The sequence below is a fragment of the Stigmatopora nigra genome, chromosome 4 (genome assembly GCF_051989575.1).
Source record: "Stigmatopora nigra isolate UIUO_SnigA chromosome 4, RoL_Snig_1.1, whole genome shotgun sequence".
In the NCBI taxonomy this organism is placed as follows: Eukaryota; Metazoa; Chordata; class Actinopteri; order Syngnathiformes; family Syngnathidae; genus Stigmatopora; species Stigmatopora nigra.
The window spans coordinates 10,355,769-10,377,860 of NC_135511.1; the positions used below are offsets into that span (position 1 = coordinate 10,355,769).

The 22,092-nt window shown below is 39.6% G+C and overlaps 4 protein-coding genes across 6 annotated transcripts; 3 read left to right on the top strand and 1 right to left on the bottom strand.

The window, feature by feature from the left end:
- Positions 1-5,363: 5,363 nt before the first annotated feature.
- On the top strand, positions 5,364-12,697 carry LOC144195574 (melanopsin-A-like). 2 transcript variants are annotated; one of them, XM_077715299.1, is made up of 9 exons: positions 5,364-5,766; positions 8,075-8,208; positions 8,292-8,495; positions 8,863-9,034; positions 9,179-9,340; positions 10,179-10,286; positions 10,422-10,596; positions 11,205-11,345; positions 11,466-12,697. In XM_077715299.1, exons 1-9 carry the CDS (start codon positions 5,597-5,599, stop codon positions 11,853-11,855), a joined length of 1,656 nt encoding a protein of 551 aa, XP_077571425.1. In that variant the 5' UTR covers positions 5,364-5,596; the 3' UTR covers positions 11,856-12,697. The 2 variants fall into 2 exon arrangements, with proteins under 2 accessions (XP_077571425.1, XP_077571426.1); XM_077715300.1 differs by having other exon boundaries at positions 11,554-11,741.
- A 1,222-nt stretch (positions 12,698-13,919) lies between these two features.
- LOC144195575 (rab5 GDP/GTP exchange factor-like) lies at positions 13,920-16,836 on the top strand. Its single transcript, XM_077715301.1, has 7 exons — positions 13,920-14,130; positions 14,403-14,527; positions 14,961-15,112; positions 15,198-15,267; positions 15,341-15,476; positions 15,580-15,931; positions 16,069-16,836. The coding sequence occupies exons 1-7, from the start codon at positions 13,973-13,975 to the stop codon at positions 16,450-16,452; spliced, it is 1,377 nt and encodes a 458-aa protein (XP_077571427.1). The 5' UTR covers positions 13,920-13,972; the 3' UTR covers positions 16,453-16,836.
- A 191-nt stretch (positions 16,837-17,027) lies between these two features.
- On the top strand, positions 17,028-18,613 carry LOC144195495 (26S proteasome non-ATPase regulatory subunit 9-like). The gene is made up of 6 exons (XM_077715183.1): positions 17,028-17,242; positions 17,330-17,429; positions 17,809-18,002; positions 18,075-18,176; positions 18,300-18,388; positions 18,462-18,613. Exons 1-6 carry the CDS (start codon positions 17,099-17,101, stop codon positions 18,490-18,492), a joined length of 660 nt encoding a protein of 219 aa, XP_077571309.1. The 5' UTR covers positions 17,028-17,098; the 3' UTR covers positions 18,493-18,613.
- LOC144195494 (general transcription factor IIH subunit 3-like) lies at positions 18,519-21,789 on the bottom strand. Of its 2 annotated transcripts, XM_077715179.1 has the most exons (13): positions 21,506-21,787; positions 21,354-21,433; positions 21,172-21,278; positions 20,568-20,710; positions 20,356-20,418; positions 19,991-20,020; positions 19,879-19,907; positions 19,689-19,763; positions 19,550-19,603; positions 19,141-19,209; positions 18,909-19,044; positions 18,797-18,833; positions 18,519-18,725 (listed from the first exon to the last, which is right to left on the bottom strand). In XM_077715179.1, the coding sequence occupies exons 1-13, from the start codon at positions 21,513-21,515 to the stop codon at positions 18,659-18,661; spliced, it is 900 nt and encodes a 299-aa protein (XP_077571305.1). In that variant the 5' UTR covers positions 21,516-21,787; the 3' UTR covers positions 18,519-18,658. The 2 variants fall into 2 exon arrangements, with proteins under 2 accessions (XP_077571305.1, XP_077571306.1); XM_077715180.1 differs by lacking the exon at positions 19,550-19,603 and having other exon boundaries at positions 21,506-21,789.
- Positions 21,790-22,092: the final 303 nt, after the last annotated feature.

Genomic DNA, 22,092 nt, shown 5'->3' on the forward strand with positions numbered 1-22,092 from the left:
ATTAACCCACATCTCCCACCAGCCTTACAACGGGTTCTCTCTTTACGCTCAGTTTCACATTGCATACTCTCAATGCCGGCCAGTGGAATATTCTATTGAGTTATGTTTGATTAGATTACATCACACCCACAGACACTCGACTCAACTGCCATGTTGCACTTGCCATGTCATGTAATACAGCCTCTCCATAAATTGTTATGTTGCAGCCTTATCAGACCTCATGCAAAAATGTTTCCCTCACAAGAAATGTCTGGTGCAATTTAATAAATAACTGCAATTATATATAGTGCTCACAAAATAAAGGGAACATATTCTGTTATTTTATGGTAGAAATATAGGTCCTAGGTGAAAACACATAGTGTATGTATAAAACATTTTAAAATGGGAAAAAATGAGTTTGATGTCAAATACTGCCAAGGTCCTTTGTGCCAGATATATTTTACGGGGAGTCAGCCAGGACATCAGAATGTCAGCAAAGGCTGCGGGCTAATCAGTTTGGGCCGTGTGTCAAATTAAAATGGAGAATGAGGTTTCTTAGTACAATGTCTTTTGTCAAATTATCTATTGGATGCCAACAGTGTGAACCCACCGTTGGATAAAATGTTTGATGAAAATTAAATGCTAATTTGCATGTATGTGACATAATGATTAATGGTGGACAATCTGAAATCCTCTCACCTCATTGGCTAAAACCTTGTAAATACATTTTAAATAGTTGTTTATGAATCTAATGTTTGACAAGTCTTTTTTTAAATCATCAAAAACTTTAAAAAATACTTTATTTGAAAGTGTTTTAATCTGAATTAATTTATTAAAACATATTTATTTATTGAAATGATCCCTATAATTGAAAAAACATCAATACATATATATACCTAAATAAATATTACTAATGGTAAATCTTCACTTGTAAATCCTAACCTATGGCATTGCATGTTTATGTAATATTTAATACATACATCAACATTATTTTGCAGTGCATTAATATTTGCCTCCAAAATATTCTGCATTATTTTTCCTCATTGAACAACCCTTCACAAACGACAGATTAGTTTTTGGAAAACACAATGTACAAATGGATAGAAATAAAAAACATAATAAATAGTCTGACACTAATCCCCGTCACAAGGATGTGAGGTCACGACACCAAACTTCCAAGTAAACATTTCCTTGTGAGAAGAGATTTGTGACGCATTGTGAGGATTGTGAGCAGCAAAGCTTCTTTTCCATAAATTGTAATTACACTCTCTCTGCTCTCTTAGTTAAAATTTCACTGGAAAAATACTACTGAATATATTTCATCTGTGGAAAAGACACTGGTCCAAAATGGGAGGTATTACTCTGATACTTTTTGGTTCAATTTTGGCAATATGGCACAGGCAAAAGCTTTATCCAAGTCTCATTTCAAGTCCATTTTTTCAGTGTCAGATGCTGCTGAAAACAGATCCCGAGGGCGAGAGCACAAGGTCACAAGCCAGAATTCAAGGCAATCAAAGGAAAATTCAAGATTCAATTGATGGACGAACCGAACGAGTTGAGGTTTGTCTAGAGCTCTGGCCGGTCCACTTGGCCAATGTCCAATCAGATAAAAAAAACCTTTCCAGGGTAAGACAGGTCTAAGGAGGGAGGGGTATCTTTAATCTTGATTTAGGGGAGTAAAATACATCGGCTTCAATATCATCATAATTTTTGTACTTATACTTTGTGCGACATTTATTTGATGTTATGCAGTAATATTTTAATAGATGTACTTTTCAAGGTAAAGGTTGGGAAACACTGTAAGAGCGAGATGAGTCTGCTATTGACTAAATGAATTCCATTTATGGAAGAGAATGCTTTGACCTGCATTTTCCAAAACATGTCATCTATAACCTACATTCCTCCTACTGGCTTGGATAACACTGCATGCATGTGTATGCACGCATGTACACACACACAACTACTAGATATACACACACAGTATGAAAGAGGCTTACTTTTACATTGCACGTTAAGCTTCATACTTTTCATTTCCTATTTGAGTCCCCCTCATGTTAAAATGTCTCGCGAGATTTCTGCTTGCTTGGATTGAAGCGTTTTTTTTCCATTCTATATTTCTTTATTATATATATATACTTTTTACCCTTAGGAGTAAATTATAATATTCTGAGAAACAATGATGATAAATAGTATGTAAGCCCTAGATCTAATGATTTTGAAGCCATTAATAATGAAGGGACACATGCTGTATCAGGTGTGTTCAAACAAGAGCAGCAGATTCACAATTTTATGTTAAATACTGTGAATATTAGAGAGAAATGAAGAACATGTAAACAATTTATAGATTAATTTTTTGGCCTGGCGCTTGTTTTTAGACAACATTCCAGGAGTCCATCAAAACTGATCCCTTCAGTCGTAAAAAAAAAAAAAATTCTATTATGTTCCAATCACACTCACTATGCATTTGACAGACAGTGTAGTAGTCTTTGACTTGGCGGTCAAAGGGAGAAAACACATTAGATAATTACTACAATATACCATAAAGCCTATTTTGTCACATTAATTTTGAAATTGATTCATAAAAAAAGGAAACACTCTTAATATAGAGACAATACGTATACTAGTTGTCTTTTCTGACTCGTCACTGTATTGATTACCTGTTGGCCAGTTGTCCCGCTCCCAGCGCTCAATAGTAATTTGTCTCTTGACAATGTGGCACAAAAAGAACAACACTCTTAACTGCAATGACCAAACTGGACATTCACACCAGCACAGATCATCTCATGTTAATTGAACCATTGATGCATGAAATGCTGACCTCCATTGTCCACACCGTGAACTTGACACCAACAGTGTTTTTTTCCACCAACACAAGGTCATTGGCATCCACATGAACCTGGGAATGGTGTAATGCAGTGGTCGTCAATCTTTTTCTCACCGTAGTCTGGTAAAATTCTGCCTATTTTCCCACGGACCGACATATGGGGATGGCTACAAAGACAAAAGTGTGTGGGGGGTGCATGGATAACATTCACGATGGCAATTTGTTTTTTTAAGTCCCAAGGATAATAGCAATTATTTATTTTATTATTAAAACAACTTTTCTCCTTTTAAGTAGGTGGCCATGATTGAAAATGTTACTATTTCTTTTTCTGGTGGAACGACACCAAAGTGGCTCCTGGACAGGTCCATGAAACGCTGATGTAATGCATTGCAAACTAACATACTGATGGACTTCATCCGTATTATGTTGAGTGCAATAATGCAGTGTGCTTTAACTCTTCTATGAGTTTTATGACCACAATGGCAGGGAGAGTTTTCTTTAACTCAGTGAGGTGTTCAGGCACACTTACCAAACATGGTTTGTTAACTATGATCTTGCGTTTTGGGGCAAATATATTCTCTGAACACAAATCTATAGATAAAGTGTATACTAGTAGATATCATATCTGTGACATAAAGGTAAATAGTAGTGACTAATCCTTGGACACATCTGTCATGTGTCAAGTGATGTAGCACACATGCATTAATATGGATGCAGAACATAACCATGTGGAGAGTGATGTCATGTTCTTATTGCATTTGCAGTGTGCAGATTAAAGCTGACCCTCACCATGCTGGCTTACTGTGTCTAAGATCCACATTCTTCCCTTTCTTCCGTTCTCTCATTCAAATCTCTGTTGATATTTCAGCACCATAAAAAGCAATGACCTATCATCATAGCCTTTTCCCCAAAGCAGTGGATGCTCCCTTAATTTGCGTGAGAAACCAGTGGAGAGGTGGGTGAATTTGATAATCCCGAACAATTCATGTACTAGAATCCACTTTGCTTTACGATTGGTTTAGGGTAGAGGCGTTCGCACAATTTACACAAAGTACCTTTTCACAGAATTCTTAGCTCTCTGATTATTCATTGGTTGCCATTGATGGCTCTAGATCAGGGGTGGGCAAACTATTCCAATCTATAAGAGGAAACCTTTCCACCAATCTGTTATTTTAGCAATCAGCGGATTGCACTCAGGTACTTCTTATTTCAGCAGAAACCTCATTGGTTGAACTGTTTGTGTTGGATCGGTTAGAGAAAAAATCTGTAGCCACAGAGGCCTTTGGGGAGTGGTTTGCTCACCCCTGCTCTAGATGTTTAATATTTTTTTTACTTGGAGAGGATGGCAGCGAACTATGACTATAAGTATTCCTAGTCAAAATGAATCTGCGTACCACTATTAGTATTCTTACCACATTTTGAAAGCCACTGGTACGCAGGACAACATTTTGCATCTTAAGTTCAATGTCAGTGTGAGTCATGCATCTTGGATTGTCACTTCTCTGTTGTTATACAATACAATTTAGTGCCCATGGCTGGTTTTTGCAACATTTGCAGTAGACAAATTATTCAACAATGTAGTTGTTGAAATGTAATTTCACAGTGACAACGTGAAAGAAATTCCCATCATTGATAGAGGGTATAAAGGCAATAAAAAAGGAAAAGTGCATTGAGTTCATTCAAAATTTAAAAAATAAATGTTGTTTTTTCACAGAATAGTTTTGAAAATTGCAAACAAGGAACTGATGTTATGGGGGGCTTGAAAGAGAGATTCAACTTTTTTAATGCAACTGTTTTATTGGGGGCGACTGAGTGGTTATTGCCTCTGCCCTCAAAGTTCTGAGGTCATGGGTTCGATCCCAGGTCGGTTCTCACTGCGTAGTTTGCATGATCTCTCTGGGATTTTCTCTGGGTACTAAGGTGTTCTTACACATCCCCAAAACATAAAGAGTGGGTTGGTTGAACACTCTAAATTGCCCCTAAGGATGAGTGTGGCCAGGTGTGATTGTTTGTCTCCTTGTGCTCTGCAATTGGCTGGCTACGGTGTCCCCCCCAAACATGGTACCCAGAGTTAGGCTTCAGTACCAACCTTTGTGAATTAATGTTTTATTGAGGTTTTTATGTTTAGTTTTTTTTTCTTTTCCGCAAGAACGCCATTGGTTGATGTGTTTCTTTAATTTCTGGACCAAAGTTTCCACAAGCATCACTCCAATGAGTTTAAACAGCTGCACGGAGGGTGAAAAGGCCAAGCCTACTTGCAAGTGCACGACAAGCCAAAAAGCGCGTGTGACTTGCCCATCACAGCAAAGCCAGGGTCGTCAAACTGAATCATTGGGCCGCACCAATTAGTTGCCCATCTCCATGGGTGCTCTTTGCATGCATGTTGGCATCCGGCCGCAAGGCACGCGTTGATGACGACTTGATGTTCGGCGTCTTGTTGATAGACATTGCGATGCCCGTTACGTAAGCCTGTGCTGGGGAAAGAGGAGGGGGTGGTGTTAAGGCTTGGGGCTGGGCCTGGTGACATGGAGGCTGGGCAGGGAGAGAGAGAAAGACAGAAATGGGAGGAGTAGGGATGATTAGAGAGAGTAGGGCACAGCTGGTGTGAAGGTACGCCGGAGGAGGTTATCCACGCTTCTTTAGTACTGAAGACGCTTGAAAACTCAGGGCAATTTCTTTTGTCTGGACCACCTGTGGACATGCCCTTGCAACATTCCTTTCAAGTACCAGAGGGAAGGAAACATCCCATCATGGTGACCAGAGCGCAAGAATTGGGCATTCCCTTCGGCAACCATGACACGGTCCACTGAGAGAATGGAGCCCGAGAAAGCTCACACACAGAGCAGCTTCTTCATCAAGGCCGATGTGCCTGACCACGCGCATTACGTGGTGGCGGCCTTCGTCCTGGTCATCGGCACGCTGGGCGTCGCGGGCAACGCGCTGGTCATGTTTGCCTTTTACAGGTCAGCAGAATTTATTCAGTTGTTTTCATTGGGAATTCACAGACGAGTTGGGCGAAGGTCATTTCCCATTCAATTTGACTGCAATCATTTTAGGGTGACAAGACGATTCTTTGCACCCTGCGTTTTATAGTTCTTTGGGGCTTATTCATGGATATTATTTTACAGGCAAATGAGCGACTTGGGTTTTTGTGCGAAATAACAAAGTAGAAACGGGTATTTTACTACAGTGTGGTTGATATATGATGACATGAAGAGATAAAAGTTGATACGCACACGGTATCTTAATGCAGTACTGCGGAGAAACTTTATGGCGGGAGGGAACAGGATGGTCCAGACAGTCTTCTGCTACTGAAATGAACAATTAAAGTAATGAAATGGTAATCCCGCAAGCATGGAAATGCAAAAAAAAAAATTTTTTTTCCTTTCTTGTTATTTTAAATTTAATACCTTGACAGAGCTGTATTGGTTTATTCCATGAATTTGTTTTGTGACCATGCAAATATCTCAACTAATCTACCCTCATTGAAATGAAAGGAAAAGGATTTTCATCCATCTTAGCCTCCCCACAATTCTGTTTATTAATAGGAATAAAAATAGCTAGAATAACATAATGAATATTAATGATGAAACAGTTTGTGTTCTGATGCAGAGGAATCATAAAAGAAAAAAAGAGATATCTGCTAAAACATCTATGACTTTAAATGCTTTAGTAAAATGCACTATTAGTAATCTTATGTAGTCTCTGTACTTCTTTGCCCGGCTAATTTTTATGAAGTCAGTTAAATTGTGCCAATGTGGCTATATAGTGCTCATATCTCAGGTTTACGTCAAGTCAAAGCAAAAGAACAAAAACAAACAATTGAATAACATGTATCTTTAAAAAAAAAAAAGAAAAGGAGTTGCTTGTTTCCATAACGACATCTTTTTTTTCCTGTTCCAACTAATATGAGCAGATTCTTACAGCCAGTAATAGGTCAGGGTGCTCATATGTAATGGTGTATGTATGTGCGTTGGGTATTCTGCGAGGAACTTTCATACATTCTCTCCATCACATCAACAAAGAGGTCAAAAGTCTTTGCCACTGTGTCCTGTTGGTAACATGCATTAATCACACACATTCATACAATATGCATATACGCATTAGAGGTTCTTGTAAAGTTAATGCACTGTCTTCGGTTAAAGAGCAGCATGGTTTTGTGCGATGAATGGATGGATTGAATAATGCAATGCACGCTCACACATTGACACATTGAAAATGTATGAGAAACGTCCACGGTGATATAATGTGTCCCTTTTAGACTATTGCATTGATTTACGTGGCCTAAATAACACGCTTGCTACCTAAGCTGTGGCTATGCTCTAACTTGATATAGTGTACGCCACGTAACAGCATATAAATGTGCTTGTTATCTCACTACCCACTTCCAACTAACACTTTTGCCAAAACTACAGATCAAACTAGGAGCAGGTGAGCTCTTCTTCTTTTTATGTATAAAGACACTTGGCAATTGATACCTCCTGACAAGAGCCACGAGGTGTTACCAGCAGCAGGAAGCAGGCAACAAAAGAGAAGCTGGTGTACATGTTAAAGTTTTAATGGAAAAAATAACAGCAAAAAAACCTGACAAACAAACAATAAAAAAATCACCAAATAAAATGGCTTGAAAGGGGACTTCCAGGGCATTTTCATCACAAATTGTTTCTCAACCTGATAAAATGTTATGGAAAAATGTTTAAAAAAATGGTGTTTCATTCAAATGTAAAAAGCTCAAATTGAACCTAGTATGTGAAAGTAAGTAAGAAAGAAAGAAAACACAAATGTAGCAGGTTACTGACAGTTAACAATTTCATGTAAAGGCTAGAGTGTTGAAATAGGGTTGCTGTCCAGGGAAATGCTTTTAGGTTTCGGCTTCCCGTGTGGCTTAAGGTTTGAAGGTTGGATTTCAAATGGTCATTGAAAGACAGGGTTAGAGTTTCAAGCAAGGGTTTGAAAGCCAATGTTGGACTGTGTTTTTTTTCTTTTATTTTATTTTTTGTCAAAAGTTATAACTCCTTTTCTCCCTCCCATCTTTCCTCCCTTTCAAACCTTTCACGGAGCTGTCCTTCTTTTCCTACCTTCCATCTTTCTTTCCTCGATTTCAATCATCCTTGTTCTGAGCTTCCTCCCTCTCTCCTTTCCATTTCTGCCACATGCCGTCCCGTTGTTCTCATCAGCATGCATAGTACTGTTTGCGAAACCTCCCCACAATGCAATTTTATTCGCATTCGTTGTACTTTCTGATGTGATCTCAATTGTGTTTGCACGTAGCAACAAAAAGCTTCGCAGCCTGCCCAATTACTTCATCATGAACCTGGCGGTCAGTGACTTCCTCATGGCCTTCACGCAGTCGCCTATCTTCTTCATTAACTGCCTCTACAAGGAGTGGGTGTTTGGCGAGATGGGTAATTGCTACTTTTTTCCTGACACCTCAACCACAGTTCCACATCTTGTACATACATAACAACCGTTTGGATGGGACACCCAGGCTGCAAGATGTACGCCTTCTGCGGCGCCTTGTTCGGCATCGCCTCCATGATAAACCTGTTGGCCATCTCCATCGACCGCTACCTGGTCATCACCAAGCCACTGCAGGCCATCCACTGGAGCTCCAAGAGGAGGACCACACTGGCCATTGTCTCCGTCTGGCTGTACTCGCTGGCCTGGAGCCTGGCGCCTCTCGTCGGATGGAGTGAGTTCCTTACTTCCCAAGGGCCTCAGATCAGAAATTGTATTATAAATCTATATTCTTCATTTTAATTTGATCCTAAAACAGAAAGTCGGCACTCATGATTTACTTTCTCGGGCCGCACAAAATGATGCGGCGGGCTAGATTTGGCCCCTGGGCTTCCACTTTGATACCTGTGATTTAAGATATTCAGCAAATAATCAAAAGTACATTAAAAAAGCATTAAAAAAACTAGCACGTTTTAGAAAAATGAATAATGAAGAGTGAGTAAAAATTGTGGATAAGCTCAGCAAGGATTCACAAAGTGTAAAACACTTCTATAATTCTTCGAAAGTGAGAAATAATCCTATTTTTTTTTAAACTATTTTAGGCTCTTACATCCCTGAGGGTCTGATGACATCGTGCACTTGGGATTATGTCACATACACTACGGCCAACAGGAGCTACACCATGATGCTGTGCTGCTTTGTCTTCTTCATCCCACTTCTCATTATCTTCTACTGCTACCTCTTCATGTTTCTGGCTGTCAGGAAAACAAGCAGGTAAGCAGGAGAAATCCAGAATTTTTATATCATTTGAGCCAGAAGTGGTAAATTATTATTATTTTTTATCTAATCCTTGTCCTTAAGAACCTCCGTGCTGAGTAGAAATCAGGTGTGCATTGATTAATCGTTTAATGTCTTTAGGGAAGTGGAGCGACTGGGCACCCAAGTGAGGAAATCTACATTGATCCATCAGAAATCTATCAGGAGCGAGTGGAAGCTGGCCAAGATCGCCTTTGTGGTTATTGTGGTCTACGTCCTCTCCTGGTCACCGTACGCCTGCGTTACCCTCATTTCATGGGCTGGGTAAGACTGCGTTACACTTTTTCAAAGCATAATTGGTCAAATTATTATTAAAAGTTACCAAATATGTCTCTATGGTTGCTTATATTTGAAGCAGTTTAACTCAGAGGAATTGAATATTTCGGGAATTCTCCAAAATAAGACACAAAATTTTATTATGGGGTGGCCCATCGGCCGACTGGTTAGCGCGTCGGCCTCACAGGTTCAAATCCGGGCAGGTCCACCTGTGTGGAGTTTGCATGTTCTCCATGGGCCTGCGTGGGTTTTCTTTGGGTACTCTGGTTTTCGACCACATTCCAAAGACATGCATGGTGGTAGGCTGATTGGCCGGGCCCTGATTCAGTGTGTCCCCCGCCTCTGGCTGGAAGTCAGCTGGGATAGGCTCCAGCACCCCCTCCGACCCTAGTGAGAATAAAGCAGTTCAGAAAATGAGATGACAGATAAGAATTTTGTTATGTAATATTGGGGGCAAGTATTCCCAAGACGATTTACGAAAAGGAGCATATGGCAAGAACAACTTCATTTGCTTATAAAACCACAGTCAATAAAAAGTGAAGAATTTTAATTACTTTTTTCAAGCTTTGTTTTCTGCCCATTCACAGTGGAAGTTACCAACATACAAACAGATGGGTTTAAGACACATTTTCAGATAATCCCTGAACGCGCGTGACCTCTTGATTATGTAACAAAACATCAAGGGATCAGGGTAACTGAGCTTCACTTTTTTTCATGCTCTACTAAAAAAAAAAAAAAAAAAAAAGGACATTAGCTGGTGTTAATCTGATGTCTCTACAATGGAAACTAGGGTACAAGTCTGATTCTATCACTTTCTCTCATCCAGGCATGCCAACATCTTGTCGCCATACTCCAAAGCTGTTCCTGCTATCATAGCAAAGGCCTCCACTATCTACAACCCTTTCATTTATGCCATCGTTCATAATAAATACAGGTATATACAGGAAAATAATTCACTATTTTAAACAAGAAAACAGCAAGCAAATTTCTTTACTCAGCGTTTGCATGAATACAGGCTATCTTGGGTTCTATTTTTTTAGCATTTCAGTATTAATCTGTGTGCCTTCAGAATGACCCTGGCGGAGAAGTTTTCCTGCTTGTGGTTTCTGTCTCCCGCCCCTCGAAAGGATTGCATCTCCTCCTCTTCCATCAGTGAGTCCTCCTTCAGGGATTCCATCATCAGTCGCCAGTCCACGGCATCAAGAACTCACTTCATCAACGCGTCTTCCAAACCTTCCGAAATGGTAGATAGTGTGCAATTGCTAATTCAATGCAACAGTTTAAAGAAAACCACTGTTAAACTAGAAAGTGCTATTTCTGTACAAATGGCATGGGAATGTTTTGTATGCATGTGGGTTTAACTACCACAAATCTTTTAAGGCAGATGCATGTGAAAAGTATCATTTTTTTTTGTAGAAATATGCAGAAATATAGAGGAACTGAATTGAATGCTTTTATTGTCATTATAAAAGTACAATGAGATTTAAAGCTTCACCTTTAAGTGCAAAAATAACAACAAAAAACAAATAAAAAATCAATAAATAAGTCATAAATAAATCAGTCAACAACATAAATAAGTTAGATAAAACAACAAATGAAAAGATGAATAATCAATAAATAGTAATAATGAATAAATCATCAAATAAGTAATAAGTAGTCAACATGATAAATAGCTGGTGGTCAACCTTGTATTTGAATGTGTCATTGGTATTTGTTTAATTTTTGGGTCAAAAAGAATAACTGAGCAGTGTGGAGTGTTTTGTTTTTGAATTTGATGTTTGGCTGGAGTTCAATATGAGTGTGAACATTGTTGCACTATAAATCCACAATGGTTGTAATACCTGTACTGCAGGTTCCAAGCGATGTAGAGATGGAACCTATAGGCAGGAAGTCGGGTGATTCCTTCAGGAGCGCGTCTTCCCTTTACAAATCCAGCAGAAGCAGTTCCTCTAGGAGATCCTCGGAACGCAAGGCCATCCACAGAGGGGAGAAGGTAGGTTTGGGGAAAGAACCCCTTGTGTCATGGCATGTCGCATTGCACTCTTTTTTTGCTCATGCACATATATTTGTTTTTATTTTTGTGTTTTTGTTCATTGTTTGTTTCCACCACCAGCATCCATGTACCATGAATGAGTCATCTAGCAACTGTGACCATGAACTGGTTTCTAGCACTCTCACCAGCGCCACTTTACCCCTACTAGTTCTTACCAGGAGGCGCAGTCGCAGTCTGACCCACAAAGACTCAGACAGGGCCAGACGCGCTCTCGACAACCCGCGAGGCTGCAAGAGCAGCTCGGCCGACTCGCTGCGCGTTGGGCGACCGGTGGCCGACGAGCTGTCCCAGCAGCAGGGCGTCCCTCGCATCATTGTCATCAGTCCCACCACTGAGAGTAAACTGGTCCAACAAGACAGCCTCTGCCTGGAAGAGGCCATGGCAAACAACGTTTTGATTAGTCTGAACTTCTCGTCTGAGGTGTTTGAGGCCGTGGAGCTGCTCAGCTGATTTGGAAAGGCACCTATTCCTCTTTTCTCCTCCATCTGCAGTTATTTGCTGCTACAGAAAACATTTTTTCAAAAGCTCACTCTTTTTAAGTTGTCTGTTTGTTTTAATCGTTCACTGTTTTATCGTACCCAACTGGTTTTGGGCAAGAAACACACATTACCTTTCAGCCACAAAGCTCAGACTCAGGGCCACGTCTTGGTGCTTGCCCATCAGAACAGTTAGAGCTGCAGGAGGTGATGGCGAAAAGCATTAAAGCATTGCCTGAACTTCTCTTCTGAGACATTGGAGATGGAGGAGATGCTATCCTGACCTGTAAGAGGACTTTTCTTCACGTCTCTTCTTAACCTGTGCTGCAAAGATGCTTTTCTTTAGTGTTAAGAAGATTTTTTTTTATAAAGAGTTGATGTTTCATGGGATACTTGGGAACTGACAGAATCCCTAGAAAATGTTATTTGGGATGCTAAAATTGCTTACTTGCTCTTTGTGTTCTTTATGTGTTTTGCCCTGCCTTTTGACCCTCTTGTCACTGAGTGAAACAAAACACTGTGCCACAATTTTCTTTTAGTTTGCAATCTTTTTCCATCATGGACTTTTTGGGAGACATAATCAGATGGAGATTGAAATCTATTTTTTCTGTGGCTTTGGTGACCATTTGTATTGTCCTCATATGTCATGCCTTGTATAAATGAGCCCAGTCGATCATCTGTTTTCAAACTTTGAAAATGCCATTTCATTTGTCAAAAAAGTATGTTCCCAATTATACTATTTGACAACCAAAGATGTTCAGAAAACTAAGTAGCAAATGAATGAATAGTTCCTATTTATTAGGTGACTCCCAGTACAACATTTTTTCACTGGGTTTATGTTTATTTTCAGTCATTTACTAAAAGCCATATGTCATTTTTTCCCTTTCTTGAAAGGCAACTGAAATGTTTTTTGTGCAATAACCTGGATGCAGTTTTATAAAGCACATTTTCTCCCCAACATGCATTGTTGTCTTATGTTTTCCTTCAATTGAAATAAATAGTAAAACATAGTACATTATGTTTTCTTTAATTGATCTCTTTTAAAAAAGACACATGGGATAGGCTCCAAAACACCCCGGTGAACCTTGTGAGGATAAGTGGCATGGAAAATGAATAAATGAAAAGAACCAACTTGTGATTTTAATTGGTGATGACATCCCATTGACTCGAATTTTGCCCCATTCAACATGGCCACCAGGTACACGTGTCACTAAACTGGGCGTGTACAGTGGGGTAGTTTATCTTGAATGCAAAGCCGCTTCTCACTTCACTACTAGTTCCGTTTGACATGTAAGTATTACATTTGTTTCATACTCTTATGTGTTGCCTGGGAAAATGTTAACATTGGCAAACTTTTACTAGACTTATGAGTCGAAATGGGTTTGACACTTTATACCAAGACGATTTCGTGTCCAACTTTTGGCGTCGTTTATATCACCCGGGCTCAGATGACAGTCAGCTGCTTTTTGGGATGCTAACAAGTAGCACCAAGAGCTAATGCCAAATCCGCGTCAAACTTGGACGAAATCGGAGAGAATTGTTGGTAGAATTGTTTGTCGTGCTTTCAAATTGATTGGTGTACTAAATCGTAGGGGCGATTTTTGAGAAAGTTTGTGAAGAAACAGCTTTTACAATTGTTTTTTTCAAGTAATGTACATATGAAACTATTTTTTCTACAGCCTGAGCCTTATAATTATAATGCTTTGTTCACTATTAAATTTACTCATTTAAAAAGTATTATTCCGGGATTCATCTTGGCTTTTTTCTTTATACACCATGATGTAATATATTTTTTATGATTATTTTTATTAGATTAATTCATTTTTGTTTTACCTATGCTGTGAAGACATTTATGGTTTTTACATTAAACCACATCAAATGTGTAAATACGTTTACACACACAATTAAGAATGTAACTGCAAGATAATCAAAATTGATATTACAATCTTAGAAGCATATAGCATTTACCAATAACTGTCCAAAAGGAATGACATTGAAGTAAAACATGTTGTCATTGTTTATCGATTTCTAGAATAAGCCTAAGCCACTTCCAATTTCAAACGGGAAGGAGTGACTGACACACACGACGCGATGTGGACTGACAAGCAGCGAGGCATTCGACTGTCACAGCAGAAACTCATGTGCAAGAATTCCTGTGGTTACTATGGCAACCCCCTATGGAACGGCTTCTGCTCCAAGTGCTGGAAGGACCGAGCGCGGCCCGCTGAAGCCCATCGACAAGATGCCAGGTAAACTGACCCTCCTCTTTCCAGTCATACATTTGTAAAAGAAATAAATTAAATGTGCATTTGAAAATGCAAAACAATAAAAAATAAATACATACAACACACTATCGTGTGGATATGATCAAGACCCATCCACAAAAACTGTCTATTATTGATTGAGCGATATCAACAACAAAAAAGTATTCTACTGGTATTCACTGAAACTTGCCCTCTCAAATGTTTGATTCAAATGAGCCTCTCTCTGACTTTCTGTTCCTGCTGGTGACTTTTTCCAGGGTTACAGGTGACGGCACGCCACCGACCTTCTCCAAGTTTGAAGAGAAGAAGAATTTGGAGAAGGGTCGTCGTGTAAACACTATGAGACGACTGTTTTGGGGCACCCCGTCCCCTCCCAAGCCGGGTAACCTCCATATTTAGAGCACAAGTGCCAGTTTTTTTGTTCCTCATCCACTTTGAGAAAAATAAATTTATGGAATTTTGCAACAACAAAAAAACCAACAGGACGTAAACTGTCTACTCAAGTGAAATAAGGCTATATAGTGCACAGAATGTGTGTGTTGCATAAGTAGCTTTAAAAGGTGTGGCCTTGTTATAGACCTCAGCAATGCTTACACCATCATTTCGCGAGCATTCTCGCGTTATAGTAGTTTCTTTAACTGTTTGTCCCATTCAGTAACTGGCTCAAAGTCCCTTAACACCCACCCATTCCTTTTACAGTGGGTATTAAATGATCTCTTTTTCCCCATACAGTAGTTGGCTGGGATAGCCTCCAGCACCCCTCGCCATCCTCTTCTGCCTTTTAAACTTAGCCAACTTTCTTCTTTGCCATTTAGAATCTTCAGACAGCCAGATGAAAGTGCTAAAAGCCTATCAGATGCTGGAACCCGGTGACTTCACTGGTTTCCTCAAGATATTGCGTAGCCCATCCTCTCAGCGTCTACAGTCTCGTTGCACAGCTTTTCTCAACACAATGGAGGCCTACCATGTAATCACAATTATTTTCTCCATGTTTTATTTTCAAGTTGTTATAAACCTTTTTTTAAATGTATTTGTATTTTTTATTCATGTAGGATCTGCCAATACAGAAGCATTCAGACCTCGTGCAAGACTTTTACCAGTCATTTGCTCACTATTTCAGCAGTGGGTACCCACATCACTACCTTTCATGTCATTTAAGTTTACCTTACAAATGACTTTTCTCCTGTTTTTTTAGCTTTTTCAGATGCTGAGCTTACACAGACGATGGAGCACGTGGAGAAGCTCACCATGACACGCTTGCACAAGTGGGTCTTCTGCCATGACAGCTGTGATGACGAGCAAAAGGACCTGACCCTGCAAAGGAGGATACGGTTAGTTTTGCATTACATTTCTTAAGTCATTATGCATTTATGTAGGTAATACTTTTGCGCAGTGATATTTGGTGGAATACAGTATATTCCTTTTGTGTTGCAGTTCTTTAAACTGGGTCACACCGCTAATGCTCGGCGTACCCTTTCCGGAAGTGCAGAGTACCATCACTGGCGATCCCTTTCTACCTGCCATAACAGCCATTATTGAGATGGACGCCAAGCGGGCACCTCAGGACAAACTGGTGTGTGTTTCCAAGTGCAGCCAGCACGTGTTTGAAGCACTCTCCGTCTCCAACAGCGAGCCGGCCAACGCCGACGACTTCCTGTCCGCCTTGGTATATGTGATGCTGAAGGCAAACCCTCCTCGCCTACACTCCAACATGCAATACGTCATCCGCTTCGGCCTGCCGCACAGCCTCATGGCCGGAGAGACCGGTTATTACTTCACCAACCTGGTCAGTTTATTACACGTTCCAAGTATTATGTACCTCACAGAATCTGGTGAAGGAGCTGAATGAGAATTTCTGCTGTATCCAGTATACTTAATAACTACAGTATGTGAATGGCCCTTTTTTTTGTATTTGGCCTTCAGTCCTGCGCTGTCGCCTTCATTGAAAAACTGGACGGCCCGGCGCTTAACCTCAGCCAGGAGGAGTTCGAGAGCTACATGCGCCGTGGGCAGGCCTCGGTGGTAAGAGGCGGGCGGCAGGATGCAGCTCGTGAGACACACCGCCTGCTGGATGAACTGACGGAACGCCAGGAGCAACTGGATCGTGGCGTGGGCGACCTCAACGTACAGCTGCGGACATGGGTGCAAGCCGTTCATACCCAGATTGACCAGGCCACGTCCCGGCTTACAGTGGCACAGGAGGAGTTGAGGGATGTCTCTTCATCATCTTCCTCTCCTGAAACAACCACCGTAGAGCATCTGGTGCTTACGGATGCAAATGCAGGGCCTCCAGACTCAGACTGTTAAAATCAAATCCAGAAAGGACATGCACCTTAAAACCTTTTTAAACCTAAACACTTGATCACTAAAGCATAGGTTTATTCTTCCACTCTGTGCGCATAATCATTTGCACTTGTTTACTATTTGTGTGGGCACAATGAAGTACATTTTGAATACATTCCATAATTACCATGTAGCACTCAGGATTGAAAATGAAATCTTATTTTAAATAATGACTTTGCAAAATGTGAACTTATTATACTACTCTATGGGTACATGAAATAAGCAAGTGACTTTTCTAATGTCATTCTAATCGCCTTATCTACATATAATTAAGCTTTTGAAGGGTTTCTATATAATCAAATGAGATTGTCATGAATAATATATATTAAAAGATGTGACTTGATATAATTTGTCTAATCCATATTTTTTGTCCAGACCACGCCCCCAAAGATACTCAACAAATATACATGTTTGATTATATAATGTAATGGGCCCGTTGCAACATGGTCAATAAGTAGTGACGCCGGTCTTCTTTAGCTTGCAGTTTGCATCAGACATTTAACAAATTAAATACATGTGATATAGTATTGTTGCGCACGCACACTAACACTAAGGCACAATTATGAAAAAGTAAGGTTCCGGTTTGAGTCAAAATTTCACCCGGACACAAATGCAATGTAACAACCAAGAGATCACCATGATAATGACAGACCAAAACAACCCTGAAGCGTCTGTGGATGATGTTAAAAACCTTATTAAAAAGAAAGATGACATCGAAGAGCAGATTCAAGCATACTACGACGTCCTGGAAGACGTAAGTTGATCAAATCAATTCACATATTCACAAGAAGTTGTCATGTGTTTGTTTATCTTTGTTAAAGTTTTGTTTTTGTTTTTACAGCAAGGCGTCGGACTTACTGGTGACTTAATTGACGCAGAAGGCTACCCCAGATCCGATGTCAATTTGTACCAAATACGAAACGCCAGACACAATATTTCATGTAAGTAACAATGATTTTTTCTCTTTAGCCTTCTTAATTCTGTGGAAAAAAAGTATTTACCAACCAATCTTGGGCGAGCGCTCACTCATACATTTTATTTTGTAGAACAAACTCAGATCAATAACATGACACAATGATGAAGTTTTTCAAAATCAATTCTGTGGCATTTAGAAACACTTACAGAGATGAATAAAAAAATATTGTGGTGGTCAGTAATTGTTACTTTTATAGATCAAACACGGGAAAAATATGGAATCATTATTCCTAACTATGACACTTGTGGAACAAAGTGAATGAATAAGTGCAAACCTACTTGATGCCTAGTAATCACGTATAAATGTTCTCTTCTACACTAATCTTGCACGGTTTGTCAATGCAGGCCTGCAGAATGACCACAAGGCCATCATGGTGGATATCGAGGATGCCTTGCACAGGCTGCACGCTCGTGAGAAAGTCAAGCGTCGGGAGGACCAGGCGTGGTCGCCCGAGGAGACCACGGAGCGGCGGGACGGTCTCCCACCAGCCTTTGCGCGCGTGGATGCTGTCACTCAGGGATCACCCGCCTCTGCGGCCGTAAGTGATGCGAGGCCCATTTAAGATGACGTTTGAGAGCTTTTTGGAACTTTTCGTTTCTTTCTTTGAAAGGGCCTGAAAGTAGGAGATGAAGTTATTGAGTTTGGTTCGGTGAACAGTGGCAACTTCCAAAGCCTCCACAACATTGCCTCTGTGGTGCAGCACAGCGAAGGGGTAAGATTTATGTCCCGAAAGTTAAGGCTTCTAAGATGGCTTACAACTTAGAACATCTGCAAATTCAAGAGAAGTTTTTGAACTAATATTACGTATTCACATTTTTGTTTCTTTGTATTGAAGAAATCACTACGAGTGACGGTGGTCCGCGAGGGTCAGAAAGCCAACATGAGTTTGACTCCACAGCGATGGTCTGGCCAGGGTCTGATGGGGTGAGTTAAAAGTAAAACAAGGGCATTATTATAATCTGATTGCTTGCCCCTCATTCTTTTGGTTGCCCACCAGATGCAAGATTGTCCCCATGCCGCCACCATGAGCTTCAATGACCACGATGTGAAAAAATTCAGGCACGTTTTGCATTTTATTTTCCATATTTGAAAAAGTATTAATCGCTACAACAACATGATGAAAATTAAAAAGACCAAGTGGCTAAACAATCATTTTATACAAATATTTGTGTGTGAAAGGAAAAGAAGTATTGATCATGAGGCTTTGAGTTTCTTCTTTTTGCCTTTGACCATCTGTGGGAGCTGGATTTTGAAAGCAGTCCTACAAAACATAAGCAAAATATTTTTAGGAAAATGTACAGTTGATGGAAAATAATTTCTTTAAAAACTTACTCGCAAGTTGTACAGATGGGGCTAAAGTTGCAGAATACTGTGGTGACAAAAAGAATTCAGTCAATTTTTCAGGCATTTGTTATTTAAGCATAAAATGGACGCAAGCACTTACTGGACAGGCAGACAGAGCAAACGTAACCAATCTGGATAAGGTTGCGATGGCAGAAGCATGCCGCCCTGTAGTCCACGTGGACTGGCGGTGGCAGCAGCAGTTGCGAACGCTGCTCACCATCAGGCAGGAAGACCCACTGTGCCACAAAAAAAAATCACAATCTTCTAGAGGACCTTGACCAAAATGACCAATGGACGACGCATGGAGAGATGAGTTGAGCGACAGCACTTACCAGTAAGTATTGTGCCAGAGCCGCCTTCTGGGGGATCTTCAGGTATAATCCACCCGTTATATCGCAAGCCTGTCAGTTCAGAAACAAGAAAAAAGTAACTAGCTAGAGTGCAATATTTAATAATTATGAATACAGACAGCTAATATCCCCATTTTTCTTTCTAATCTTATAACCAAATTCAACATTGGCCATCCATTTCCTACCCTAATTTGTTCCTCTTCAATGTTTTTTTTTTACCCCAATTGTTTTGTATTTCAATAAATAATAATATTTCTGTATTTTAAATCTAAATTTCTCAGATGAGTGTACTGTAATTACAGAAAAAAATAACATGGCCAACTGAAATATAGTGTTGTAAACATTCATAGCTTTCAGTGCTAGCTACTAATAAATGCATAAAAGACAGTACTTGTTGTAGGAGCCCCGAGTCAGACTCCAGCACGCATGCATCTATCAGGATGCTCTGTTTTAATTATAAAAATAAAAAAATCGACTTTTAGTGTTGTTAAAATAAGGTTGAGCGATAAATAACAATGTCATGTCCTCACCTGCTTTTGGGCGGCAAATATGACATTCATGAAGTTCATGTACTGCAAGGCGCTGTCGTCTGCTGCCTTTATCACCTAATGAAGCACATTTTGATTAATCCATCGGCAGCACCAAATTTACTACTGTTAAAATACAACATATTTTTTTGTTCCTTCAAGAAAAAAACTGTTTTTATTGATTGTCACGTACCAAAATTCTAGACTTGACCTCCTGTCCCACTGAAAAGGGGAAAAAAAGTAAACATGCAGGATTTAGTACACATTAAACCAACTTGTGACTAAATTAGTGATAAAAAAAGTACCTTCAAGTTCCTTTGTTATTCTGTTAATATCTGAGATTTAATAATTAAGGAATATAATTAATGGAAAGGTTTTTTTTTCCATAGTGGCTTTATCATATTTTATGTTCAGCAAATGTATTTATGTATGTAATTTGTTATTGTACAACATATTGTATATAGTAATTTGTTACTTCCTAAATTGAAATAGCTTCAATTGTTTAATATTTATACTGTAGTTTATATTACTGATTTGCTAATATTTTTGGCCTCTATTGTATTATTCTAGCTTTGGTAATTATAAATATATTGTTTTTTATATAAATTTATATTTCATAGTCATGTATTGACACGATAATAAATGTGCAAATTGTGTAGTGGGAGGATACAACAGAGAGCTTTGGCGAGAGATCCGGCCAGCAAAGTGTCGGTGGAACCTCCAGTCACTTCAACTGCAAAATGAACACACACACAAAAGAAATTACTCATTGCATTACATTTACTTATAATATTTAAGAACTGTTTGTTCCTTGAGGTTCACTTTCAAGTCAAATGTATACAATTTTAATTGAATGATTACTTAGAAGTGGTGTTGACTTACTGTTGGACATCAACTTCTTAATTTGGTCAGCAATGATTTTGTTGGCGACAGACAGCAGTTCATATTTGCCATCGCCGCTGCAGCAGGTATCGTCGAGGGTGCCGTCACTGCCAGGTTCACTCTTAGGTGGATACAGGAAGTGACTGGAAAAAAATGAAGTATATTCATGAATGAGGCCCATCTATCAACTTAGTCCAGAAGCTCCATAGACAGTGACAAATGGCTAAATTGACAAACAGAAGAGAAAGACACGCCTTCTAGAGTCTAGAATCTAGACTCTAAATTGACTGACAGGTGTACTATATGACAAATACAGCGACAAACCGATAGAAAGACATATATGGACATAGCTTGAGGTAAACAGACTGAGACAGAATCCAAGTCATAATAGTTGACAGACTGATAGAAAGATGTCAATTGATAAACATCTAAACAGACAAATGGATGAAATACAGACCAGAGGAATGGTTAATAGCTAGATTTATAAATGGACAAAGAGACATGTTTAGTAAGATAGATAGATGGGTAGGTAGCATGATCCGATCGCTAGATGAGGCACCAACATAAGTGATGGGAGATAGAAGGATGCTGTTGTCTGTCTGACCTGTCGTTGCAATGGCTGGCGATAACGGCCAACTTGTTATTCCTGCTCATGGCCACGTGTGCGTTGGCCATCACGATGGCAGCGTCCATACATTTGGACAGTGTGAACTAGGATCACATCAATACACTTAATGAGAATGATCATTTTGATTATTTTTTTTTTCTAGTGTGCCATTCACATACTTGGGGCTCTCGCTGGGCTTGCTGACCCCACCAAATTGGGTTTACGTCCACAACGATGACCAGCAAATTGATTTCTTCTTCTGCAAGAACAACATATTGAGGTAAATAAAAACTCATTAGTCTAAAAATAATAATAATTAAAAATGCTCTACCTGATGCCATCACGACTTGATGTTTACTCTTATCCTCTTTTTTTACTCCATCTCTCACGCAAAATCTAGAGGCACTGACAAAGGTAAATAGATTTGATCAAAACATAAGAGATAAAGCCATTTCTTCAAAATATGAATGTTTCAATATCTGGAAAGTGTACTTTTGACGCCATTGTCAAGTGTGACGCTTTCCCTTAGTCTTCTTCGTTTTTCCTTCTACTACACAATTTAGATCGAACTGCTGCCATCTATTGCACGGAGTAACAAAACGCAGAGGAGTTCGAATCCAGTAGCAACCAACTTCTAATCATCCATTTGTTTTCCGAACCGCTTATCCTTACAGAAGTAGTAGGGGGTGCTGGAGCCTATCCCAGCTAATTATGGTCACTTGGGATGAATCGTGGGCCAGCCCCACAACACTTTATTTTTGTTGTTTTGGTCCAGAATGTAATATTTACATTTCAATTGGTAATTAGTTAAAATGATTTTTTTAAATCACCTTGTTTTCATTTAATCCATTCATTTCATTCAATAATTATATACAATATGTACTGAATTTATTGCTGGCTGAATGGGGCAGACCTGCC